Consider the following 26,051-nt stretch of genomic DNA (forward strand, 5'->3'; position numbering starts at 1 on the left):
TCGCGGAAAGCTGCCCAGGATCGGCTCTGAGTGGTATCTACCCCTGCGAGTCGGTGCATAGCTTGTGAAAAGTAGCGCATGTTCATGCCAAAGAATTCATTCGGATTGGTACAGTGCTGTCCAAAATAGCTCAAGTCGCTGATGTCTTCTTCTTCTTTATCCATGGCTGCCCTCACTTTCTTCGCAATGTCTGACGGTGATGCATTGACATCTGATGAGTCTTGGAGATCAACCAAAAGCTCCTTCCAGACGGAATGGGAAACGGCGGGTAAAAGCTTCAACTCTTTCAAGACGAGCTTCTTGATAAGAGAGCCACGAATAGGTATTTCTTTTCCGAGATTGTCTTGGCTCTCAGAGCTGGGTGGCAACGCAAAAGACGTAGATACTCTATCCGCATTTGCCCATAATCCTGCGTGAAACAAAGGAGCCAGCCCTTCGAGGGGTTCGGGGCTCATATCTTGAGCCATGAGTAGCCCATCTTCATCAACCCACACAAGAGAGCTGTCGCCAACGTGAAGATGACCTTGATTGATTAGAGCATATAGACGAACTTCTTGACGGTTAATGAAGGCAACTCTCAAGTTCTGCTGCGAAATAGACATATCGCTTGACCTGAGACGAGAGAGCTTCAGAGGATTCTGCGTAATCTCGCTTTTGGCCTTCTTGAGCCAAGACTATCTGGCTGTATATTCTTCAATATTATGCTGAAATAGATGCCGTATAATAACTGGAGTTTGTTTGAACGAAGGTGTGAGAATGAAGAGGGAGGGAAGAAGATGAGAAGGCAGAAATATTGAAGATTGCAGTTTATATAGCAGCCACCTGAGAAAAGGCGCAGAAAGTATGCGGAAATCTGTGGTGCCACTGGAGAGTGAGTGAGGAGGAAGAAATTTCTGCCTGTACTTGGAATTGGTGGAAGTTCTTGGTATACAATGTCACAAACAGAACACGGAGCACCTTTGTCTCTCCGATCTTCCTCCAAGCCTGAAATATTCTGCCAGCTGGCAATGAAAGCGGTAAGCATTACCGAGTCTCATCTTCGAGGCTTTACCTCTCGGAACCAAAACACAAAGATGCATTTATGTCATGGCCTTGCCTCCCTTCGAACTTGACATACCATAAGATGAGTGTTTCAGGATCTCATCTAGCAAACAAATGAAGTCGGAAGAAGAACTTTTAGATTAAATGAATGCAGAGAAGCTTTGTCTAGAGTCGCATATCTGTATAGATTAGTCGACAATTCTCTTCGGCAGCCATTTGTGAATAGCCTTGACGATTATTAACCGCACTCTCATCCGAACCATATTGGTCATTTTGTTACGCCATACCAAGAATATCGTGGCGAGAACGAGAAAGGCGAGCACTTTCAGGCTGCACTTGATGTATATCTTAGGGAAACCTTGCTCACACTTGTTCTTAAGGAACACGGACTGAGTGGCATCGCGATTATCTGCTATGGTAGCCACCTCGTTAGCACGAAACACAACATCATTAGTCGTCTGCGAGTCATGAAAGATGGTCACTATTCTGTCTACATTGGTATAAATGCTTCTGTGGTTCTGCGCTTCCCCAACTACCATTCTCACCTAGGCCATATCACCTCCTATCTGTATTATTGTCCATTGCCAATGCTGGCCCCCTGCTACACATCGTCTCATTAACCCTATTTAGCTACGTCGTGCTTTGGATTCTTCATTTCCCAAACCCTTTCATATCTTTCTCTAGCACCTCGACCGCACTTGTTCACCATACTACAAAGCCATTCTTCATCGGGTTTCTCTGATCGATAACAGTCCGGCTCCGCACCATTATCCAGCAAAATCATGACAATATCCCAAAATCCCCAGATAGTAGCCGCATTCAGGGCGTTTTTATACTCTCCTCCCTGCGCATTGACATTTGCCCCCTTTTGTATCAGCAACTTGACTGATTCAGGCTGGCCTGCGTATGCCGCTGCCTGTAAAGCAGAGCCAAATTCGCCTCCTTCTGCATTGACGTTGATATCAGGGTAGTGGTCAAGGAGAAACTCCAAGCCTACATTCCGATAGAGAGGTATCCTAACGCTTTTATGCCTGGCCATCACTGCTGACTGGAGGGCGAAGCCGTAATGCCCCGTCCCAGCATTAGCATCAGCGCCGCGCTCCAAGAGAAATTGAAGCCTTTCAAGTAACTTGCTGGGCTCAATATCGTCAGTCAAGTTCTCTAATACGGCTTGTAAAGCTGTGATGCCACTTAATTCCTCGCAGTCGTTGATATCGACACCCAAGTCGAGCAGCTGCTGGATGCTGCTATTCGGAAGACGTAGGTTGGCCGCCGCAACGGTTAAAGCGCTGCCATATACACCACCTCTAGCGTGGACATCAGCGCCATGTTCAATAAGTAACTTTACGATATTTTGTGCCTGCTCGCTGTTGTTGAGACGATAGGCAGCTTGGAGCGCGGTTCCATATTGATCACCGCCTTCGTTCACACCTACTCCTCGTTCAAGTAGCTCACGAACAAGCCATTCTTGTCCATGAGCCGCGGCAGCCTCAAGCACTATTCCAAAATCTTCACTTCCAGCATGGATTCCGACGCTATGCTCGAGTAAAAGGGATATCTCATCCTTCGAACAACGCATGTTACAAGCGACTCGCAGAGCATTTCCTTGAGAACTCTGGGCATTGACCTTTGCCCCATTGCTTAGCAGCAGCTTCATGATATCCAGCCTATCTCTTGAGGCCCGGAGAGAATATTGCAGCGCGTCTTGACCAAACTCATCCCTGACATTAACATCAGCTCCCCTGTCCAACAATATCTTTACAAGACGAATATCGCCGCTCTCACACGCAGCTTGCAGGGCATTGCCATTAATGCCTCCTGGGGCATTTCCATTAATGCCTCCTGGGGCATTGATGTCTACTCCGAGATCCAGCAGTCGCTGAACAAAGTTGATCCTCTTGGTGTAATCTCCCCTTTCACGGCCAAGGAATGAAAATGTGCACGCTGCTTGAAGTGGGGACTGGTCTATACCTTTCGGGTCAGAAGCATGAATGCTGGCCCCTTGATCAAGTAGGAAATCACACAAATCCCAACGACTGACTGACGCTGCCCTGATAAGCGCCGTTTCTCTGTCGTCCCTTTTCAAGGCACCTTTGCTGAGAAGAAAGTGAAAGCAATGGTCGTTAGTGGAGTGAATGGAGGAGGCAAGCACGCTGCCTTCCATGCTCAATCGAGCGTGAATGTCAGCTCCACGGTCAACAAGAAACTTGACAATGTCGAGATAATCTCCCCTTGCTGCTGCGTGCAACGCTGAACCAGCTTGACCGTGATTCGCATTGATGTCCGCTCCCTTGTTCATTAAAAGCTGCACAATCTCGAGGTGACCACCTTCCGCTGCTGCGTGTAATGCGAAACCACGGTCTATGCTGCCATTAAAATTGCGCATCATATGCTCATGACTAGTGCTCACAACGTCTTCTTCCGCCAGTATATTGGCGCCTTTGTCAAGAAGCCGGCGGACCAACTCAATACTTCCCGCATAAGCCGCATCCACCAACGCCAAGTCTAAATCCTCCTGCGTAAAAAAGTTGTTGGTTTCAGGTCCGTTTGAGAGCAGCATCATGGCGAGATTCGAAAGACCTAGCCGAGTAATGTAATGTATTGGCTGCACTAAGAACACATTTGTTCCACGATGAAACCATATGTCCAAAGATATCATCTTAGCCAGAGTCCTGCTACGGGCTTCAAGGGCAGATGATGCCATTTGGACGATTTCAGAAGGCCACAACTTGCTCGGAACCATTTCGAGATGCCGGGCCCACTGCGTACTGGTATAACTGTCCAAGTCGTCCGGTTTGTCCTTGAAACTGTCCTCCGGTTTGATATGCTTATATATACCATCATCGGCGTGCAGGAAATGATAGTTCAAACACCAAGTTGCGAGGTGTAAGTGGGCGTCGATTTCAGTAAGCCCAAATGCTGCTGCTGGCCCGCCAGTGATCCGAGTAGAGATCAGGTATTCTTTGATAGAAAGGTGCGCCAAGCGAACAACATTATCAGCAACTATAACCAAGCTAGAAAAATATTTTACGATGTCACTAGCATGGAATAGCTTTTCTGTTCCATCAGGAGCCTGGGAGGGTTCAGCGCGAAATGTGAAGATCTCTGACAACCAATTTACTTCAATTGGAGTAAGGGAAAAGGCCAGCCACTTTAACGAATCTATGATCCGGTATTGGAATTTTGGATTAATATTCAGGAGCATCCTGTCATAAGTTGCACCCAGGCCATCGGGAAGACTTTGGAGGGCTTCGTGGACTTCAGCAACAGTAGATAAGTCACTGAGTGCATCGAACTGGCAGCGAACATATTGGAACCTTGGATAGATATTAGCAAGACCGCCATATCAGTAATTGATAGAGATTCGGTTACTTACATGCCATCCGCCTTCTCAACCAACAAATTCCTTGCTTCTCCCTTTACACTTGCAGGCCAAGATTCGTAATCGTCACTCGCAAGGATTGTGTCGATAAATATACCAATATCGTCGTCAATGGTAGACCTATAGGCCAATAAGTCTAGTTCATGACTGCATGGGCGTGATAAGTGGTGCTTCATTGCTGCACTAATATCGCTCTCTTTTCGGCTGGTGAATAGGAGATGTAGATTCTCAGGGGCTTTGTCGAGAATGGCACTTAAAACTTTTAGAAGCTTCTTCCGTTCTCCACTCGAAGTCGGACACTCATCCAGAGCGTCGAACACGATATATACCGCCGAAAACCCAAAGATAGCATCATTTATTGCGGTTGTCAGACTTTGAGAATCAGGCCGCTTGCCGCTGACCTTGTATTCTTTGAGCTTAAGAGCCGACTGGGGAATATTTGGCCGACAAGCCAAGATCTGCTTAATGATGGATGCGAGCATGATGTCTACTCCTTGTGTCTCAGGATCGGTGAAGCTAAAGTAGAAATAGGCCACCGCAGTCAATGGATCGGATGAATATTTATCATCAAGATGTTTGATGACTGAAGAGCTCAATATGGACTTTCCGGAGCCGGCTATAAACCATTTGTTAGAATGAATTGAAGACTCAGTAGTACCACGAAGTGTATAATACCTTTACCATGGATCCACAGCAGAGATTTGTCTTCTTTTTCCCAAGCCAAGAGTTCTTGGTTCTCCATCAGCCACTCGCTTGTTCCAACTTCGTGTTTGTCACGAGCTGCATTATACATTTGAGAAGGATCCACTTGGCATAACCAGGACAAAAGGTCTGCACGATCACGGTCTTTTTGTGCTTCTGCTATTGCCTTTCGTAAGCTAGAAACATCTTCGCTAATAGTAAGCCAAGCTGCAAGAGACTCTTGATGCTGTTTCTTTACCGCCAAAGACTCTTGGCTGTATTGAACATCATGCCAAAGGTTGTCCAGCGCAGCAAGCGCGTCTTCTTGTGAGCGCACATCATCCATCATTGCCTCCCAATCGTTCCACTTGACAGCATCTAAGCCAAACCTGTACGCGGCATTTTTTGCAAAATGGCAGTAGGTCTCAGCCTGGAATCTCAAGATACTTCGGTACTGGGCTTCTAAAGCCTTCTTGTAAGCCAAGTGATCAAGGCTAGGTGACTGACAACTGTTGGTCATCTTTTCTAGCGCATATCGCCGTGAGTGTAAGCCCTCGCGCAGTTGACCCCGAACAATAAGAGTCGAGATGTAATCTAGCCCTTTTGCCAGCGATCCAGCTTGCTCAGAGGGATTAAGAAAAAGCTTGGTTGAGTTTAGTCTATTGCCAGCCTCTCAAGCAGACAGCCTGCGGCCATTACAGACACAACTTACTGGTAGCAATACGCTAATCCCTCCCCATGCAAGCGAAGCGGGCGGGTTGGCAGCCAAAGCAGTGGAGATGTATGCGTTAGCTTTGCTAGCAATGCTCGCAACTACCGGTAAGATGGCTGCGATTTGGATCTCAGAATCTCCGAACTGGAGCTTCCAAGCGTCGCGCTTGACTTTGTCCATTTTGTTTCTGAGGACGACTTCCATTCGCTCGCGTGCGTTAATCTTGGGGGCCAGACCTAAATTTAAGCCGGTAGCCAGATCTTCTTGAATCCTGGCTTCATAGTCCTGAATAAGTTTTGCATCTTGCTGGCTTAGCTTCTCATATGCCACATTCCACAGCTCATGAATCGGCGCATCAACGAAGTTCAACTGTACAGGCGGCTTTGGCTAGAATAGGATTATTAGCAGTGCTCAACTCTACTTGCAGCGTGGAATTGATTCACACTTCGATGTGCTTGGAATCAGCATGTTCGTGGGGCGGGGTAGAAACATGAAGTTTTGTCGTCGCTTGGTCTTGTTGTAGCCTTGCATCACGGCTTGAGCTGCTCTTCTTTCCACTGGAGAATTTTTTTCGTAGTTCGTCTCGTAAGCCCATCGTCGAACCAGCTTTCCACGGCCGTTCTGGATGGTATGATGAGATTTGATCTTGACTGCTGTTGCCTGCTTATCGTAGGAATGAGAGGCACATGTTCATGCAGCTGCGGCACGTACTGGAATAAGTGCGGGCCGGTCAGCCAATAAAGACTACATATGCGTGTGCATGTGCATGTGCCTGCTTACACCATTCACCAATGCAGTGCAATTCTTCGAAGAACCAATAAGTCACTTGCGCATATTTAATGTATAAATGTTCTTCCTCTGCTATTCGACATGGATAGAGGAAAGATTTCATGTTACGAGCAAACATGAAATGTTACCGGGTTGGTTAAAGATTTGTCAAAAGTCCATTTCAAGAATTTTTTACTAACATGTCAATACTGCCTTGACATAAATGCAAATCTGCCGGAATATTTTGTCCCAGCAATAACAAAACCAGTTTTTGCAATCAACCTAACCATATCCCCTGAATTGATGGCGTATTTTAATTAGCGGGCATATCAATTGAGTCATTTGTGATTTTGGGCTTATACCAGAGAGAAATAGAAATGTCCTCCTACAAGGAAACCTGCTATCTTCATTGGCGTGAGTCCTCAAAGCATACGACAAACAATCTTAAATTGTAACCAAGCCACCGCACTTGGATTGGTAATCTTGACTAATTGAATCTCAATTTATCTCTTATATGCCAATTATGCATCGATCTCTATTTGATAAAGACTCGTAGAACGGATCAGGGAATTTCTGTTTACTCATCTTATTTTCTGATTATTGAACATCTTCATCCAGTGGCCGCCCCACCACTCTCGGCAGCAAGACGTGTAAACGAATCATTGTTAGAAGCCATACCCTTCATACCGCAATTGCGTTGGCAGATTGCGTTCTAATTGTTGGTCATAAGTAAGGCGTCTCTTACCCGCAGTAGGAGAATATCTCCGCTGTTATGTAAGATCAATGTTGAGAGCGGTAAAAAGTATAAATACTTGACTCGCCAGAATAATTTGTGAAGAAGACGATCCAAGATACACTACAGAAACAACTTGCAATATTACCTTCTAAAGAAACCTTTAACATGGCATCTATCAAGCGAGTTGCTATTCTTGGTGGAACAGGGGCTCAAGGTTCGAGTGTTGTCAAGAGTAAGTAAACATCTTGCAATTATACAACTCAAAGCTTATGAAGAGGCAGACCTTTCGAAAGCCGGGACATTTGAAATCACCGTTCCTACCAGAAACCCATCTTCAGCCGAAGCTCAGGCTATTGGAGCCTTGCCAAATGTCAAACTGCTGCAGGCCGACTACTTGACTGAGGCCGGCCTCAGAAGTATTCTCGCGGACCAAGATGGCGTATACTTTAACATGAACTCTTTTGCTGTCACTGAGCCATTCGTCTACTTTTGGACATTCCGCGCATATGAAATAGCCGTCCAAAGTGGATTGAAGCTTTTCGTTTTGCCGGCTGGGCCAAATCGGTATGAAGCTCACGGATACAAAGAAGAATTCCGAAACGTACACGGAGTCATCTCGGGGCGTCTCTCTGATTGGCTCTCCCACCAGCCAGCAGATATCCTACCATGGTGTATTACCTATGGCGGTGTGTATGCTGAAATGCTATGGACACTACTCCAGCCACGAGTCAGGGATGACGGCGTGTATGAGTTCGCTGCACCCATTGGGGATGGCAACATCCCATTCACCCCTCTGGAGGACTACGGCACTCGCGTGCGATGGATATTTGAGCATCCAGAGGCCTCCACTGGCAAGATTTTGAGCTGGGGCGTAATGTTTACAAGTTATAAAGATTTGGTGCAAGCGTTCGAAGAGACCACGGGGAAGCAAGCTGTGTTCAAAGACTTGACACAGAACGAGTGGTTCGATAGAATGCGGGTTTATAAAGATCCAGAAACTAAATTCCCTAACCGTGGGCTTCCAGAGGACGATACTACTTTTACCTGGAGGCAGACATTTGGCGCTTGGTGGAACTTTTGGAAGTACAATGACCGCATTCGGGATCCCAAGAGAGAGGAAGAAGCGGCGGCATATGCTGATGAAGTGCATCCCGCCAGGCACAAGACTATCAAGGAGTGGATGATTGCCAACAAGTACACAGGCACAAGATAGCTTTACGTCGTCAAGAGCTTATTAACATCATGCTTTAAAAGATGTTTGATCATTTGCAAGCTGTATCATAGTCCTCTATACAGGGAGATGGGCCCAATATGAAGCATAGTGGGATAACTTCGCTTTTTCACTTATTGGTATTATGACAATAATTGGTTACATGGCGTCAAGGCATAAGATATAACACTTTGATATTGAAACAGAAACCAACAAGATTACTTGAGCATATCGCCTGTGATGATAGCTGTTCAGGCGAACGTGGTTGTTAAACACCATGACCCGCGCTGCCAATTCATACCATATCCATTACACCGCATTCATGTGGCCTATACAGCTTACAATGGCATCTCACCTTCCATCGGATGCCCTACCTATGCTCCTGGGCCAGGGCAATAATCTCCTTGACCATTATCTCATCCGCCACAAAGTGCTGATGCTTCACCTTGTGCTTAGTAGCTATGCCAATGCTCGCATGAGCCACCACAGTACCATCCCCGTCTTTATGCCCATCTTCCAAAAGTTTGTACCTTCCAAGCACCGTTTGCGCAGATTTCGACCTCTCCTCCATGGTATGTGGCGTCTGGATCTTATCACAATGATATCCCACCGTTTTGGCCCGAAAATCTGCCTCTGTAGCGAGCTCGTGGAGGTTTACGGCGGCTGTCTCGACATTATGGCCCTTTACATGCACACCATGGTGATGGCGAGAAATGTATTGTTTCCACGCAAAAGACAATGCGTACGCCGGAGGAGGTCGTGTTGGTTTGTCAGGTGGACGCCTCTCTACAAGACCAGTCTTTCCATGTTCACGCAACCACGGGTATGTAGGCCAGAGATCGTCCATGATGGAGCCAAACTGTTGCAGCACTTTGGTAAGCTTGCGTCGGTTAGGGAGCCACCAGCCAAATCCGTTGTAAGCCCGCTCCACGGCCATAGTTGAGCCTCCAACAGGCACGCCGAGAGGCACAAAGTTGTTGACGGCCCCTTCTACCCCGTCGTACATTGCGAGTGCCTTCCTACATATGAGTCCTCCCATCGAATGCCCAATAAGAATGAGGCGCCGGCCGGGGTTACTTTCACTCAATGCTAGAATGCCTTTGGCACAGGGCGCTACGTGATATTGGACACGATGACGCCAGTCGTAGGCATAATAGTAAACATCTCCATGTCCAGACAAATGTTCGAGGAACCAGCCATATCCAGGAACTTCAATGTAGTCCAACCCCTGGTCCAAGAGTTCTCCCACAATTAACGGTTTCTCAATGCTCAATTCTGCGGCTTTGTACCACCCATACTTAGCACCGGCAGCTTTTTCAATATTCCAAGCATAATGTTTCTCGCGAACAAGTAGCTCCGTTCCCATTATTCCAGGGACAACAATGAATACGGACGCTCCGCATCGTCTTGGGCAATTTTTGTGTCATGCCGTTCAATTGGCGCCGATTGTCCTTCTTGGACCAATTGACTATTCTGCATCTGTTGTCCAGTCTGAGTCATGTTTTTGTGTCTAGTCGACGTCCGTGATGTAGAAGCATTTGAAGATGATCAACTGGGTGGCAAACGTTGGGCACGACCACTTAAGGTTATTATATAGACTACACGTGGGAGGAAACAGCAGCTCAGCTTAGCTAGGCCAAGGATACTGAACTAGGCGTCTAGCTACTCTGTGGCGGCACCATGATCATCATGAGCATGGAAGCGCCGGGTTTGGTCATAGCTACTGTGTGGAAAGTGGATTAGAGCTGAAAAAAACATCGACATATTGAGACTCACATAGGACGCCATTGAAAGCCACAATCTGAAGTCTCTAGAAGCTATACAGGCGACTCTTGTTTGATAGGCACTTGCGAATAGCAGGACAAAGATACCGGCTGATTCGGATAGCCATTATAGATAGTAAATACAGCAAAATGACCATCTAACAAGGACGATCTGCGATAAAGTTAAAGATCTGTCCACCTAAGATCGCACGTGGATCCCAGCTCAAGTGAAATATGTGAAAAAGTCGAGTTACCGAAAAGGCGGCTCAGTAGTAGTAACTATTCCGCCGGGACCATGCTTTGAAAGAAGATAGTTGGACACTGGTTGCAAATCTCGTATCATGTATAACTACCAGCAACAGCTTCCCAAGCCTTGATTCAGCTGTCTCAACAGACAAATATCGATAAATGCGGTTTGCATACACCGGCAGCGGCCATTTTTGTTACCTCCAAGACCGAAATTGATACAGAATCGCCATATATACAACAGAATAGCGCTCAATGGACAAAAGAGGAGAGGGGGGTGAATATCTGTAGCTTCAAAGCGCCCACATATCGCAGCAATCATTCTGCAGTGCAATGTCAGCACGTAAAATCAGGGAAAACCAAATGCTCTGTACTTACACTTCGATCTTTTCTATCTTACAATATTTCGTTCCATAAACAACATCCGTCTACCTTTATATACACTAGCCCTCGCGCCGTCGATTCGTTCGAATGGCCAATCCTCTCCATCTGGAAGAAAAACGCGGTCTCACCAGAGCGTTCCTCTCTCTTTCCTTCTCTTCTCCAGCTAAACAACATATTAGCACTCTACATCTCCAAATCAAAGTCCGAGGCAGACATACCCAAGCCGATTTACAATCGCGATACGCCCTAAACCACACGTCAGCTAAATCCCATGGGCCGTATAGCCGCCTCTATCCTGCAGCCAAAACCTCAAAACATACTGAAAGTATTCTCCGCACATTGCCTTGTCGCCGTTATTCCGGTAGAGGCATTTATAGCTGCGCTGCGCCGCTTCCTGGCAGGGATCGTAGAATTGGCTCTTGGATTTGCTGCGAGAATTGCCGATTGTCAGTTCAAAGCTACACTTTAACACAGCCAGCGCACGCGGCAATTTACCCTTCAAATGTATTCTTCGTCTCCTCGTTCCAGGGGTTTTTTTCGGTAGGCTGCTGTTCTGAAGACATCTTGTTGCTGATTTTCTGGTATGATGAATGTCGCTGGTTGAGGCGGATGTTGAAGAAAGCCGGAAGAATATCGGCAGCAGCTCAACTTTGCAGCATTAACTTCAAACGTGCCACTGCGTTACGTCATTCAGTTTAGCGCTGAAGCTCTTGGTGATTTCATGTTCGCTGTTGTGATGTGCAAGAATATATTGCATTTGATGGTTATTGGGTGTCAAAATTCTATTTTATGAACAAGAAATCAATTGACTGCCGCTATCAAACTTTGCATCTTAATATCGACGTCTTCGTCCCACACAGGAGGCTACGCAGCTGTCTCTCCACAGCATCCTGATCAACTTACACAGCGACATTACTCGGGGTCTTCCACTAACCAGTTTATAGCCTTGCGTATTTAATTGCTACATTACAATCACAAGTATGATGAAGATTTATCTCACTTTAATCATTTCAGCAGCCTTTCCCCAAAACTCTTCTCCTCCCCATCCACCGCGCTGCTCACTCTGCTTCTTCAAAGCCTCCAGCATCCCTTCTCGAGCCATCTCAATCTTCCGAACTGCATCTGTGCTACAGCACAAGCCAGCATCAACTTCCTTCAAATCATGTCCACCGATCAAACCCACGGTAGCCAAGCCAAGGTAAGAATGATAGATATCCGGAGGCTCACCAACAGCTTTGCCAAATCCGCCAATGATGTGCTGCGTGATATCCAACAAGTAGTTGCCGGTCGGCACCGCATCGTAAACATAATCAGCATCGAGTAGCTAGATAGCGAAGCAACCCCAATTTGTCAACTCATCACTCTCAAAACGATTGTCAAGTAGCAGACTCACCCTGAACATGCTACAAGCCCACCATGTATAGCAGGTATCAGCTTTCTTGTTCCACCTGCCGTTGAATCCAGTGTACGCGCGCTCTCCATCAAGACTCAGATCTCCGAGTTTGGCCTCGAGATAATTCTCCGTTGAGCCCTCGTCACTAGCAATGGCCTCTGTGTTTGACATGTATTTGAATTGTCTGTGCGCGAGGAACTTGAGCAACTTGGCACGATCTTCAATACCGCTGTCCATTGCCCCTTTCGCATTTGCCGCTGCATCAGAATGTCTATCAAGCATAGATAGAGCTGAAATGGCACAATATGCATATCCGGCTACACGACATCAGTATGCCGATCCAAGTTATCCATTATGTAGTAAACACTTACCGTGAGACTCCTCAGTCGAAGACTCTGCAATTCCACCATCATAAGTCTGTTGCCTCACAGTCAGCATCACAATCCTAACTGATCACCGTCTTAAGGGCAGCAAAAATCACCTGAAGACCCCTGATATACTGCGTCATCTTCTCAACATCAATATCCTCCACCCTATTCTCATCCTCCCTCTCGACCGAGCCTCGCAGCATCCATCGTATAGAGCTCGCCAGATAACTATGGCGCGTATCTCTTCCACCCGTTGGCTCACCCTCCCACAACACCTGCCCAAAACTCCCATCACTTCTCTGCAGCTTCTTCAGCCAAAGCAGAATCGCCTTGCGATCAACTCCAGCAAACGCCGAGCGCTGCTCCTCTTCAGTCTCTGCCGCCATGCCCAGCAAAATCAGGGCAAAGAAAGTAGCCGCTATATTGGCCGAACCTTTGGACGCATTCTCGCCTGCGATTGCGTGAGTTGGACTTCCGCAGAAGCCTCCATCAGGGTGCTGGAGACTCAGGACCCATGTTCGCACTGCTGCCCGATCCTGGGCTGTGAGCGGGACAGACAAGATGTCAAGAGCGGAGATGATGAAGAAGGCGAATGTGAGTCTCGTTGAGTCGCTTCCAGTGTAGGCAGTTGGGAGAAACGACTTGTGGCATCGCTGCCAGTATTTGATGTGCCGCGCCTTGTCCAGCTTTGGCGCCTCGGCGTCTGGAGCGCTCATGATGGCAAAGTGATGATTCAATTTCTTATACAGATATCAATTGCAGTAAAGAAGAAAAAGGGGTCGATATATGCAACACTCCAATTCGCCCGGTTATGTACAATGAGCATCAATATAGTACTAGTGACAAGTTATATCGAACTAACACTCTCGCAGCTCCTTGCTGTCCCATGCATTCAGCTGCAGTCGCCAAACAGTACTTGAGGCATGTACTCTCCACGCACTGAATGCGCCACAACCGCAGCGCCACAGACCTCCGTACAGCCTCCAAGTTTTGTTCAGCAACCCCTAAAGCTCTAATCGATAACGAATTATCAAAGCTCCCGGCATCACCTTTCAGGTGCGCGAACATGCGTTGACGCCAATCTACCACTTAATCCTCCCTTTGATTCCGCCAAAAGTGGGATCTCCTTCTGCTTCTTCTCTCTTTTGACTCGTTCCCCGTCTATTCATTATACGAGGAAGAGTGCCATTCCTTCGCAATACAGTCTACCACAAAGCTCGGATGCTCCGCGAAATCATCCATCACAGACGTCCGCTTGTGCCACGTATACAGAGTCTCTGAAACAGCCCACGATCAACTTATATCTTCCTGCATGCGCCCTTAACAAGCAAACGACAACCGTTCCCGAAACTCCTACGAGCTCATCAAAATCCGCCCACCATGGCTCTCATATCCTTCACCACAATCATCACCTCCATCTCCCTCCTCCACCTCACCCTCGCCTACTTCTTCCTCGTGCAGCCCAAAACGATTGAGGACCAGGCACTGGTCTTTGTTCTCGGCGAAAGCATGAACATGGTACGCCTCCTTCTTCATCTCTTGCGCCTGAATCTCCTGCTAATCGAGTCGTGACAGCCCGCCGTCCGTGGCTTCGACATTCCAAGCCCAGCCCTAGCCCTCGTCGCCGTCGTCCTTGGCTTCTCCGGAATCAGCGACCTTGTCTCACTCTCAATGCCCGAAGACTTCAGCGCTTTATACTACTGGGGCACCCAGGGTACGTTGCCCACTAAACCTCTTCTTTCCTCTGCAAGACTTTATACTGAACCGTCAACAGCTCCTCTACGCTTCTTCCTCTCCATGCTCCTCGTCTTCTACTCCTACACCTTCAGCCCTACCACGTCGATATTTTCGTCCTCGTCGTCTTCTTCGACAAGACGTCCAGGTGTCTCCCACAAGGGCTCCGGATCGGGCACCGACCATCTACACAACAGACTGCTCTTCACATTCGCGTTTATCGAAATGATGGCTTGGTTTTGGACCTGGATTACCCTGCGGGAAGAGAGAGGGGCCATTGTCGAAAAGATGAGGAAGCAGCATGAGAAGGAAGCGCACAGCCATTAAATCGACCACAACCGAAATTCCCGAATATTTCTTCGAATTAGCATTATCGCATAGCAAAAGAAGTATCAAATATCACAGCAAGGTGTCTTCAAACAGCCATTTATAGATATATCTGTAATTGAAAAGGCCTTAAACAAAAGAAAAAAAAAACCAATGAAATTTGTCTAATGACTTTCAAAATTCTAGCTTTGCTCAGTCTAAGTCGTAAGAGAATACAACGTAGATATCCATGACCACGGTGGGTATAGTACATATAAGAAATAGCTTTTTTTTACAAACTGACAATAAAGTCGGAACAGTAAGACAAGAAGGAAAAGTAAAAAGAAAGATTTTTGCAATATACACTAGCGATTAAGCCTATCTTTCGCCAAAGTTTGATTCATTAAAGAGATAGGATATGAAAAAAGAAGGGGGAAAAGGGGGTAATGTCGAGGAAAACACGTAACCTTCTGAGTACCTATATATGTGTGTCCATGTTGATGCTGTATTACCAATCTGCTCTCTTTGCAAGCAGATGCACTTCGATTTTCGAGCTTGTAACCAAGGTCGTTAGTTGCTCTTTGTATAGCAAAGCCACACTAAGCAAGCACTGTATTTCTAGGAGAAATCGCCGATGGACTATGTATATCCGCTAGGTTGTGCACCTCCGCCGTAGGAGTGGTTGCTTCTTCGTCTTCAAGGATCTGTTCCTCGATAATCTCGCCTGGGCCACCAACCAATGGGCTAAACGCATCGACCTCCTCAATCTCCTCCTCTTCCTCCTCCTCGTCGACGCCGCCCATGTGGTCTTCATCTTCTTCCTGGATGGTGATCTCTCCGGAATGTCGTCCCAGTCCTGAGGCGCTACCACTGCGAGAGTGGGAATGAGATCCGCTACCACCATTTCGATGTCCATGGGAACCTCCAAAGCTAAGGCCCGGACCCTTGAACAGATTTTTCTTTCTCTTTGCAAACATGACACCCGTGCCAAATGGATTCGGTGATCCAGGAGCTTGCGGCTGGCTTGGCATACCTTCGTTATACATGTTCATTGTAGGAGCGGGAGCGGGCGGCATTCGAACAAGACGGATGTTGGAGGGGAAACCGGTGCCCGTAGGAGTCGCAGGCAGAACTTTGACAGAGTGGTGAGGCGAGTGTCCGCGAGCTAGTGGCGTTTTGGTAGTTGACACAGATCCTGTAGAGCTGGTAGAAGACGCCTTGGAGTGGGTATGATGGTGGTGATGCATAGATCGCACTGAAGACACTGAAGACGAAGTCGATTTTCTGCCTCTCAAACCTGCCGACGAGCGGCGGACAGTGCCTCGAGGCGTTAATGGCGATGGCGATAATGACTGGCGTTTATAAGCCTGCGATGTAGCTATTTTAGGCCTCAACGGCTGTTGCGATGGTGTCCCTACAGGCCCACTGACGCTTCCTCGAAGAGACCCATAGCTAGATGACCCGTTGGCCTTAGCGACGAGACCGTTTGGAATGACTCCCTTGGGAAGAGGAGCGGTAGGGTTTGCGCCTATTAAGCCGGTGTTCGGATTTTTGCTCGTTTGCGGCCTAGGACTGACATCATTGATGCTTTTCGCGCTGCCTTCTTTATTGTGAAGATCCGGCACACTTCGACTGGTGCGCCTTTCGTGTCCACGTCGTCTCCTCGTGGTATTCTCGATGAACCAATGAGTCCAATTCTTCCAATGAGCAATTATAGCCTGGCTGGGCTTCTTCTTCGCTTTCTGCAAACTACTATCGTCCTGTTGTTGAGAACTGCTGGGAGGAGCACTATGGTTATCAAGTCCCAGCGATTCGGTGGTAGTGACGAGATGCAGAGTTGATCCTCGAGATCTAGCACTTCGTAGAATACCCTCCTTAGGCGGCGGAATCGGTCGATAGTTGCGCGTCGTCGAGACTGAGCGGATAGAATGGCTATCGATGGAACGATGGCGGCCATTTTCATCTGGAGTTTGCGGAGCATTCGACCGGCTGCCTTCGGCGGTAAAGTAAGAGACGTCATGAATCGCCAAGTCATAGTAGTGCGCACTCCTACGATCCGGCCTCCCTCGAGTCCTGGGCATTGCTGGTTCTCCTAGCTTGATGAACTGCTTGGTTAGGCCGCCATCTTCGTCCACATCCTGCAGCATCCGCTCGAAACGACTTGACGCCACTGAAATTCGATGAAGGCTCTTGTCCATATCCTTTTCTCTCTCTTTTCGTTTTCGTTCCCTCCGGCGAAGTTTTCGTTCTTCCTTTTCAAGTAATAGCGTCCACCATCCAGCCAAGGCATTGCACTTTTGTGCCATGACACTCTCAATAATCATATCGGTGTCTACTCCAGCACTTCGCATGCGATGTAGGCAATCCTTCTCTAACATGGTAGAAAATGGGGGCAGGGCTTTCGTTTCGAGAATAGCTTGCTGTGCTGGCGCATGCTCTGCTAGAAAAGGATGAGCTAGAATCTCCGGGAGTCCTGGTCGGAGTATAGGACGTTTTGAGAGAAGAGATTTAATAAGGGGGATCGCTTCAGCCGGACAGTGTTCGGGGAAGTTTGGCTCTTCGGTCAGAATCTTCGTTCGAGTCACGTTGTCATCGTCGTCGTCAAAGGGAAGCTCTCCGCAGAGCAGGGCATAGAGAATGATGCCCAAACTCCAAACATCCACCTTTTCACCGGCATATTTCTCGCCTTTCAACATTTCCGGCGCCGAGTAGCATATTGTTCCACAAAAGGTCTGCAGATGATTTGTTCGGCCCTCGTACTCTCTCGTAAAGCCGAAATCGACCAGCTTCACGTTTTCATGTGTATCAAAGAGAATGTTCTCAAGCTTGAGGTCGCGATGGACGCAGGACTGCATGTGCACATAGCTGACAGCGCCGACAAGTTGTGCAAAGATCTTTTGCACCTTTGGCATTGGAAGCGGGCCATGATCGAGTAGGTAGTTGTATAGTTCGTCGCCTAAAGGATTAAACGTGTTAATTCACTTCTCCAGAGGCGCAAAAGCAACGGAATAGAACAGAGACAAGCTCTCGCGGTCTATCATAAGCTTTACCTGCACAATATTCGAGAACCATCCACACCAAATTCTCCGTCACAATAACTTCATACAACCTCGCAATGTGTGGGTGGACAAACTGTCGGTGATGGTGGATTTCGCGGGCCAGATTAGAATCGGTTCGATTTGCCGACTTCAACACGACCTAGAGTGGCATGATTAGCCAGGATCGGCATGTTGCATCAGCCAATGAAAGAGGCACTCACCTTGGAGCCATTAGTGAGCTTGTGGGTGGCCAGATACACCTTGCCAAAGGATCCTTTGCCAATGAGGCGGCCAAGGGTGTAGTTGCCGACTGATTTGAGATCATTGCTCGCGAATTCACTGTAGAGATCGAAGCACTCCCGGTTAGCAAAGCGACAAGGCGAAAGGGGCGAGTGAAGCCAACTTACTCTAAGAGCTCCTGGTAGGAATTGGCAAGCTACACAGCACCGCTCAGTTAGCCACGAATCTCAATCTTGATCCTACTCCTAGTCTCGTCTCTTCTCTTCCTCCAGAGCAGCGTAGATGGGGAGCCTCAACCCACCTTGGCCTTTCGTCCCAGCGCCTCGGCCTTCCCCTTAGCCGTCTGCATCCCTCCTCGTCCAGCGCCCGCAGCGCGAGCTCTCTTCCTCCCGGGTATAGATAGGCACAGCGACTTCAGGATCCGGGCCCTATGTTTTGTTCGTTCAGCGGCCACAGGGGACGACGACGGGCCACAACTCGGCGGTCCCCCTTTGCGAATATGCAGCGTCGGGCTCGGGGTCAGGCTCCGGCTCGGCCTCTGGCGGCGTCAATGCATTCGACGATGGCTTCAGGATCGCGTACGAGGCAAGGTCGTCGTTTTCGAGAGGTCCGGATTGGCGCGTCGGGCGGCGACGTGGTTGAGCAGAAAATACGGTTCCCCGCTGGGGATCGGTCGCATGAGCTCCAAGCGAGATTGTCTGCGAAAGGCGAAGATGGACTGGCAAATTTCGAACATGGGACATGGGACATGGGGTCCGTGACGGTGACTTGGCTGGGGGCGCTGGCTGACTGCTGGAAGACAGGATACGGGCGGGAACTGGGTGCTAGTAGCGTCCGGAGGTGCGCACAAGTAGCGGTACCTGCGGCTGGAGTACCTTGCGGGTGGCTCGCCCAGCTTCCACAGCGGACATGGGTGCCGCAGGGGCTACGATTGTTAGCAGTTAGACTACCCGTAGATGCTGCTAGGTCCAGCAAGCCCAGGTACTGCTACCGGTTTCACATTCCACAATGAGCGTGTTGGTTAAGGCACCTGGAACCAACCGTTATATAAAGACACAGCTGCAGAAGTTGCCATTTCTCCACGCGTTTGCTCAATATAAAGCTGCTTCTATTGTGGTCGACGCTGGCCACTGCGGGATGCCCCGAGCGGAACAGGCACACGTACCCGGTACCTCTACCGCTAGTAGTACAGCCAGGTCTAGGATTGTGTCCCAGTCGCCAAACAGTGGAACCCAGATGCGCTGTGACATCTTCTGCAGCTGGTAAAGTGGCGTGGGTCGTGGTGCTATTCTTACTTTTTTTCGCAGGATCTGCAGCAGCAGCATTTCGTCAAAAGGGGTTTTGTTGTTCTATTCGATTTCCTTGGGAGCTGCACTTTGTAAACGTATTTCGGAGTCTCCACAAAGACATCATGATATAATGGAGACGAAACGATTCTAAGTTCCACGTGGGTTAGAAAAGAGTTTACCTAGAGCTTTTCGCTGCTGTTAGTGCTTAAAAGTGGGCGCTAGTAGTATTCTGATGACGCTCACATATGCCGTTTGTATAAACAAGAATGAAGTCATGGTTGCATGAGCAGGAAACAAATAAACTCGGCCAGCGTAAATCTCTACGATATATTCGTTATAGAGGCTATAGAAGTATAGAAGTAATAGGAAAGCAGATTGGTGGCTACTTTTGATTACCTATACCGATATGACTTGTGTTTGGAGTAATGCAGGGTAATACTGATCTCCAGACGCATCACAAACGCTCCTAAGCAGCAAGAAAATACAGACAAATAGATACCTAGGAGAATTTAACTAGGTAGTACCTAATACAGGGGAAACTTGATCTCCAAAGGCATCACAAACACTCTCAAACAGCAAGAAAAAAAAACACAAGTTCCTGGGAGATCATAAATCATACAGGGTAAACTCGACCTCCAGATGCCTCAAACACTCCTAAGCAGCAAGAAGATAAGTTCCTAGGAGATTATTCAGTATGCACATTTCCAATGGCAGTGGCCATAATCCACCAAGTCTACCTAAACATAAAGCACTTTGCTATCGCCCTTTTGAAAGTTTTTTTGGCACCCTCCTGAACTCCCATCCTAATAACATCAATAGAACCCTTTTTGAACCAAATCTCATGCAACCCAAGTCTCACGCCATACTGTACAACACTCACAACAGAAACAACAGAAGAAAATATTATACACACAATGAATGTCATACACGCAATGGTAGTCATCTTTCGCCGTCAATATTTCTTCGCTTAGGGCTGATAAAATCCCTCAGCCATTACCGTTTCCTTGTGTCTTTGCCCTTCTTTTTCCCTTTCTTCTTATCCTTTGGCAATTCCAGTTTCGTAAACTTCAGTTCCTCGGTCATGATCGAAAGCATATAGTCATCAATATTGCCCAGTCTTCCTCCCCAAGCATTATACTCCTCGATTGTGTCGATGCCGCTTTCTTCTGGGCCATCTAGTATGCCGATGCCGCCGTCAAAGATGGACTTGCCCGCTGGCGTTCCTTGTCGTGCTGTTGATGTGCCCGAGGCAGGTCCGCCAGCCTTCTCCGTAAAGTCAGCGTCGTCGGCGAGAATCTCCTTCTCTGCAACACGCGCGGCAGCGACGTCTTCTTTGTCTTCGGCCTGCTCGAAAACGCGGCCAACGCGGCGTTGGTCGTTGCTGCTTTCAGATCCGCCAAGAACCAGATCAAGAGCGGCATCTGCAGCAGCAACGCCCTCGCTCATGAAATCGACCTTTTCGCCGAGGACGTCTCTGACAGAAGGGCGGTCAAACGTATCCGTAGTGAACTCTCCTTCTTGGATAACAACGTCGTCTAGCATCTGCTTTTGCGATGCCTTGCGAAGAATATTCGCTTCAATGGTATGCTCGCTAACAAGACGGTAAATGTGCACGTCGCGTGTTTGGCCGATACGATGGCATCGGTCTTGGCACTGTTTATCCATGGCCGGATTCCAGTCCTGGTCGTAAAAGATGACCGTATCTGCGCCCGTAAGGTTAATGCCCAGTCCTCCTGATCGAGTGGACAAGATGAAGCAAAGGATGCGTGAATCATGGTTGAAGCGATCAGTCAAAATCTGACGTTGTTCAACTTTCGTGGCACCGTCAAGTCGTAGATACTTGTGTCCATGAATGTTCAAAAACTGCTCAAGAATGTCAAGCACCTTTGTCATTTGCGTAAAGATGAGCGCGCGATGACCGCCACTTTGTAGCCTGCGAAGCAATTTGTCCAGGGCCTGAAGCTTGCCGCAGTCATATTGAAGGAGGCGCTTGTCGGGAAACTGAATAGTAAGACGCATTCGGGCTTCATGCCATGGATCCGAGGGGGGCTGCTTGGGCATAAAGGGCGCCCATCGCACTGGTGCTGATAGCTTGAGGTCTTCATCCGTAAACGCCTCGATGCCCTTGCGACCCAGAATGAACTGGTCAAGGTCTCGAGTCACGACTGCGGGCGTGACGCAAGAGAATTTCTCAATAGTAGTCTTGAGGCTATCGGCTCTCTGGTCAAGAGACGGAGTTAATGCCTGCACAAAGGCCGAGTCGGACTCGAACCAGTCCATGATTTTCCGGGGCACTCGAGGTCGAGGCTTGCGAAGAGGGTTATGGGCGTTGATATTTAGTAATGCAACAACATTGCTCCCATAGATTGGCCTCTGCTGGCGACGAAGGGCATTGAGATAGACACAGTGCTGCAATTCTTCAAAGCGTCCCCATCTGGCAGCACTCTCTACATAGGCAATATTCGATTCTACCGTGCCTGGATCAAGAGTTGTGTAGGCGTTTTGCGCTCGACTTTTCTGTGCTTCTCGGAGATCCATCAGTATGCGGTGTGAGCTTAATTGGGCAATGCTATCAGCCTTCATCGTAGATAGATGCTCATGCTGTGTCGGTACTAGATTTAGAAAGGCTAAATTGACAGAGCTCATCGGGCTTTCTGAGAAACAAGAATGCTGGACAGCCCTCACTGTAGCGTCGTAATCTGCGGTTACGGACTTGCGCATGCGGAATGAGGTCATGATAGGACGGTCGACAAACAAGTCGGGATGATTGCAGACCTTACGAAGCTGCATCAGACAATTGATAATGGAGAGATAATTGCCAGACGCCAGCGTGTTCCTCGTATCGCTGCGTGCCAAAAACCCATCGTACAGCTCACGCTGACGCTTTGAAAGCCGACAGAATTCGACATGTTCGTACTTGGCTGGCATTTGCTTCTCTACGTCGGCTTTGAGACGTCTAAGAAGATATGGACGTAATACTTTATGAAGCTTCCCGATAATGGCTTTCGCTTCATCGTCCATCTGGTCTCTTCCATTCTCCAGAATCTGTGACTCAGGTTTGCGAAACCAGTCATGGAACTCTTGCAGGTCTGCAAATCCTCCAACACCATTTTCCGCAGGCATCAAGAAAAAGAGTAGTGACCATAGTTCTGTCAGGTTGTTTTGCAGAGGAGTTCCAGTCAGGAGGAGTCGTGAGTGTGTATTGAATCCTAGCAATGTCTGCCACCTCTGCGACTTGAAATTCTTGATGTTGTGCGCTTCATCTAGGATCATGTAGTGCCATCTACGGCGTCTAAACACCTGTTGATCTTGAAGTACCAACTGGTAGGAAGTAATACAGACGTTCCAAACATCGTCATTGTTCCATCCCTGTCGCTTTCTCTTTCGTTCTTCCTGAGAGCCATAGTAGGCGAGGATCTTGAAGCCAGGACACCACTTCTTGAATTCCATTTCCCAATTCAACATGACGCTGGTGGGAACGATTACAAGATGCGGGCCCCAGACTTCGTGACGACAGGCAAGATGCGCCAGCAGCGCAATGGTCTGAATCGTCTTACCAAGACCCATCTCGTCTGCCAAGATGCCATTGGTATTGTTTGCATAAAGACCAGCCAGCCAGTCGAGACCTTGTCTTTGATATTCGCGTAGTGTTCCTCGCAGGAGAGGCGGAATTTCAACTTTGTGAGCGGAAGGCTCAAGTGTCGTAACTTCGTCAGTCACGGTAGGTATTGATTCCGCTGGTTCAGTCTGTTGCTCTTCCAAGGACGTTTCGTTCTCAGATGGCTTTGCTTCCAACTTGGCTTCCACTGCCGCCGGTAGTGATGTGTCGTAAGAAGTATCGGAGTGAACATTCGCAATTTCTGTTTCAGGATGCGCAGACTTGTCTGAAGCTGTAATGCTCTTAATCTCTTCCAACTTTGACGCATCGGTAGCTGGCGAATCCGCTGGGACATCTGCCATCGTAGTGTCCTGATCAGCATTTTCCACCTCCATATCATCATGGTCTGAAGGGGGAACATCCGACTCCTTAGTTTCAGTAACAGGCTGTTCTGCGGTTTCCATGCTGTCTGGCTCGGTATCCAGTGTAGATGGGATATCATTAGTACCATCGCCATTTTCTTTTGCATCGTCACCGTTTATCGAATCAGGGTGCCGGACAAGCGACATTTCATCCTCGTCTTCAAATTCAGGGTCTGGCTGCGCAACATCCATCTCAGATTCAACGGCTTGAGCCACTTCTTGTTCGGGACTTTCAGCCTTTGCTTCACCCTTTGACATTGCTTTAAGCTCCGACTTTCCAAAGAACAGCCCTAGCAGCCCACCGGCTCCGTCTTCGGATCCCGATTCATCGCTTGACCCTTCATCTCCAGATTCGCCACTACCGTCAAAGTCACTTGATCCCAAGTCGTCGTCCATGTCCACTGATTCATCGCTGGTCTCGGCATCTGATCCTTCTGCAATGCCAGGGGTTTCTGTATTTTCGGCGACCGACTCTGGCTCCTCAGGGGCTTCCAACTCAGGTATGTTGGCATATTTCGCCCGCAGCTGTTCCTGAGTAAGGCCTTCATCTGCCACGTCTTTCTGGTCTTCATCTTCTTCATCTTCAGAAGAAGACATCATGTCGCTATCGTCGCCTTCGTCGCCACCATCACTGCTGCCATCTGTCTCTGCCGAAGCCAGACGCGAATCGTCAACTTCACCGTCTTCTCCATCAGCGCTGTCACTTAGATCGTCAAAGCCATCATCTTCGTCGTAGAGAGATTCGGAATCTACACCTCCAGCGCGCCGTGCCTGCAGCTTCTGCTCCGATAAACTGACGGCTTGGTTGAGGGCAGCCTTGACCCTCTTCTGCTCATCTGCTTCCCATTGTGCCAATCGCCGCCGATTCACTTCTGCACGAACATTTTCCCAAGTGCCAAAGAGTGATCTGAGGACAACGCGATAGCGCATCAGCCACACAGCTCTGGCTTCTGCTTCTATCTCTTCGGCAGACTTGGGCTGACGGCGTAGCCATTCCTCGCGGCATGCTTCAGCAAGCTTCTTAGCCACTGATCGATGTCGTTGTTGTTCTATAATCATGAGTTTTCGAAAGTTGCTTGCGGCCCTTGTCATATGATCCTGACGAGCCCACTGTCTTGGCGGCTCTTCTTCCCCTTCAGGTACGAATAGTGAGCATCGTTGAATTGAAAGGAGCCCCCCCGGTTCGACCTCGCGCTCAATACGAAGAACCATTCGTGCATCGGTTTGCGCCATTTCGTTCGTATAAGGGGGTCCATCCTCAGACGTCAAGAGGCCGCCCTCCTCTACCGGAATATTCCCAGCTCGATCCCAGAAGTCATCGAAATCTGTCCCAATTCGCGGTCGCTTGCGTACCTGGTCTGGATGGACCAAGGGAATCACTGTGAGCCGAGGCCCAACCTTGAGCTTTAATCGGGGTGATTTGCCGGAGCTCTCGAACGTATTTTGTTTGGCAACGCTGGTCGGGGTATCTGGCGCAACTGCGGCTCCTCTTCGTGTGCGTGTCGAGTGTCTGAGGGATGGCGGAGGGGGCGAAGGAGTTCGTCGACGCGAGAGTCTGGAGGATGCTCTAGGTTCGGGGGCAGCACCCCTCCTAGAGCCATATCTCGAATTCGGTTCGGCGGGAGTAGAGTGAGCTGGCGTCGTCTTGCTTGTGGGTTTCTGTTTGGATGCGCCACCTGCTGCGGCCTTGTTGGACTTGCCATTAGGCAGTGGGCTTTCCTTGAGCACGTTTCCGGTCGATCCATTGGTAGAATGCCTCGTTGTGCGCTTCGTACTGGGCAGCTCGCTTGGGACAGGCTGCGAATTGATGCGGCCAGATTTGCGCCGTCCGTTCTCATGGAATGATGTTGGCCCGTCAGCCTCGATCTTCTTCCACGGCGGCGATATAGGCTTCAGCTTTCGAACGGCAGGCGGTGGAGGAGTCGAATTCCGCGTCCTCTGTCTCTTCGCCGGCCGCTCGCCGTCGTTGTCTCCATGGTCGTCCATGGCTTCGGCTGTCTGCAGCACGTGGCCATTTGCCTGAGCAGGCGTCGCGTCGTCGTGGACATGTCCATTCGCATGGGATTCCGCTGCGGCATCTCGGCCCTCTATCTCGACGGGCGGCGCGTCACTTGCGTCAACGGCGAGGGATCTGTTTGCTGTTGATGATGCTAGAGAGTCCGCGTCCGGAAGCACATGGTCGGGCGACGCGGTCTCGGGCATAATAGCAACGTAGAGCTAAGGGACGTCGCAGGCTTAATCTCTGTGAGGCTATCATTTGGCGGGGAGAAATGGGTGTCTACGGATTCGTGGCGATTCACCGAACATTCGGACAGAATTTGCACATGATCAGAGGCCTGGGCGGAGCGCTGCAGCGATTTTTGTGAGCGATTCCAGTCTCCTCTGCAAAACTTTTGAACGGGAAGAATCTCGACGGCGCCATGTTGGCTGGTGCGAAATGGGATGAAGGGCACTGGAGGGGTTGGTGTACCTGGAGGGTACCTGGAGCACCCATGCTGTAGCTGGAGCTCTGCGGCGCCCGCTGGGCTTTTCAGCGCTGGTGGGGCTGCTAGCTGTTGTATCCACAAGTATCTGGGTTCTCTAGGCGGTCCGAGACAAATCCCGTCTGTCGTAACGGGTTTGAGCAGCAGAGAACACGGATGCCTGAGGCACAAGCGCTTGCAGTCGATCAGCAGCAACCTCAAATCTACCAATCTGGTAGTCTGTTGAGGTCATTACACGGAGCGCCATCCCGTTACGC

At 48.9% G+C, this 26,051-nt stretch overlaps 7 protein-coding genes across 7 annotated transcripts; 2 read left to right on the forward strand and 5 right to left on the reverse strand.

The window, feature by feature from the left end:
- Positions 1 to 1,663: 1,663 nt before the first annotated feature.
- On the reverse strand, positions 1,664 to 6,411 carry TGAM01_v204166 (hypothetical protein; the record flags this gene model as incomplete). The annotated part of the gene is made up of 5 exons (XM_024549361.1): positions 1,664 to 4,358; positions 4,418 to 5,039; positions 5,099 to 5,747; positions 5,817 to 6,203; positions 6,262 to 6,411. The coding sequence occupies 5 exons, from the start codon at positions 6,409 to 6,411 to the stop codon at positions 1,664 to 1,666; spliced, it is 4,503 nt and encodes a 1,500-aa protein (XP_024405946.1).
- Positions 6,412 to 7,485: 1,074 nt separating this feature from the next.
- Positions 7,486 to 8,533, forward strand: TGAM01_v204167 (NmrA-like family protein; the record flags this gene model as incomplete). Its single annotated transcript, XM_018800719.1, has 2 exons — positions 7,486 to 7,552; positions 7,602 to 8,533. 2 exons carry the CDS (start codon positions 7,486 to 7,488, stop codon positions 8,531 to 8,533), a joined length of 999 nt encoding a protein of 332 aa, XP_018666184.1.
- A 367-nt stretch (positions 8,534 to 8,900) lies between these two features.
- On the reverse strand, positions 8,901 to 9,896 carry TGAM01_v204168 (hypothetical protein; the record flags this gene model as incomplete). Its single annotated transcript, XM_018800720.1, has 1 exon — positions 8,901 to 9,896. One exon carries the CDS (start codon positions 9,894 to 9,896, stop codon positions 8,901 to 8,903), a length of 996 nt encoding a protein of 331 aa, XP_018666185.1.
- A 1,151-nt stretch (positions 9,897 to 11,047) lies between these two features.
- On the reverse strand, positions 11,048 to 13,400 carry TGAM01_v204169 (hypothetical protein; the record flags this gene model as incomplete). The annotated part of the gene is made up of 8 exons (XM_024549362.1): positions 11,048 to 11,086; positions 11,142 to 11,169; positions 11,244 to 11,381; positions 11,827 to 11,852; positions 11,924 to 12,247; positions 12,317 to 12,633; positions 12,688 to 12,733; positions 12,798 to 13,400. The coding sequence occupies 8 exons, from the start codon at positions 13,398 to 13,400 to the stop codon at positions 11,048 to 11,050; spliced, it is 1,521 nt and encodes a 506-aa protein (XP_024405947.1).
- Positions 13,401 to 14,064: 664 nt separating this feature from the next.
- Positions 14,065 to 14,745, forward strand: TGAM01_v204170 (hypothetical protein; the record flags this gene model as incomplete). Its single annotated transcript, XM_018800723.1, has 3 exons — positions 14,065 to 14,202; positions 14,260 to 14,398; positions 14,459 to 14,745. 3 exons carry the CDS (start codon positions 14,065 to 14,067, stop codon positions 14,743 to 14,745), a joined length of 564 nt encoding a protein of 187 aa, XP_018666188.1.
- Positions 14,746 to 15,323: 578 nt separating this feature from the next.
- On the reverse strand, positions 15,324 to 19,252 carry TGAM01_v204171 (CAMK/CAMKL protein kinase; the record flags this gene model as incomplete). The annotated part of the gene is made up of 8 exons (XM_024549363.1): positions 15,324 to 17,680; positions 17,775 to 17,922; positions 17,984 to 18,101; positions 18,170 to 18,198; positions 18,304 to 18,430; positions 18,477 to 18,826; positions 18,878 to 18,927; positions 19,168 to 19,252. The coding sequence occupies 8 exons, from the start codon at positions 19,250 to 19,252 to the stop codon at positions 15,324 to 15,326; spliced, it is 3,264 nt and encodes a 1,087-aa protein (XP_024405948.1).
- Positions 19,253 to 20,284: 1,032 nt separating this feature from the next.
- On the reverse strand, positions 20,285 to 25,513 carry TGAM01_v204172 (helicase SWR1; the record flags this gene model as incomplete). Its single annotated transcript, XM_018800725.2, has 1 exon — positions 20,285 to 25,513. One exon carries the CDS (start codon positions 25,511 to 25,513, stop codon positions 20,285 to 20,287), a length of 5,229 nt encoding a protein of 1,742 aa, XP_018666190.1.
- Positions 25,514 to 26,051: the final 538 nt, after the last annotated feature.

The sequence above is a fragment of the Trichoderma gamsii genome, assembly GCF_001481775.2.
Source record: "Trichoderma gamsii strain T6085 chromosome Unknown Scaffold_11.2, whole genome shotgun sequence".
NCBI classification, from domain to species: Eukaryota; Fungi; Ascomycota; class Sordariomycetes; order Hypocreales; family Hypocreaceae; genus Trichoderma; species Trichoderma gamsii.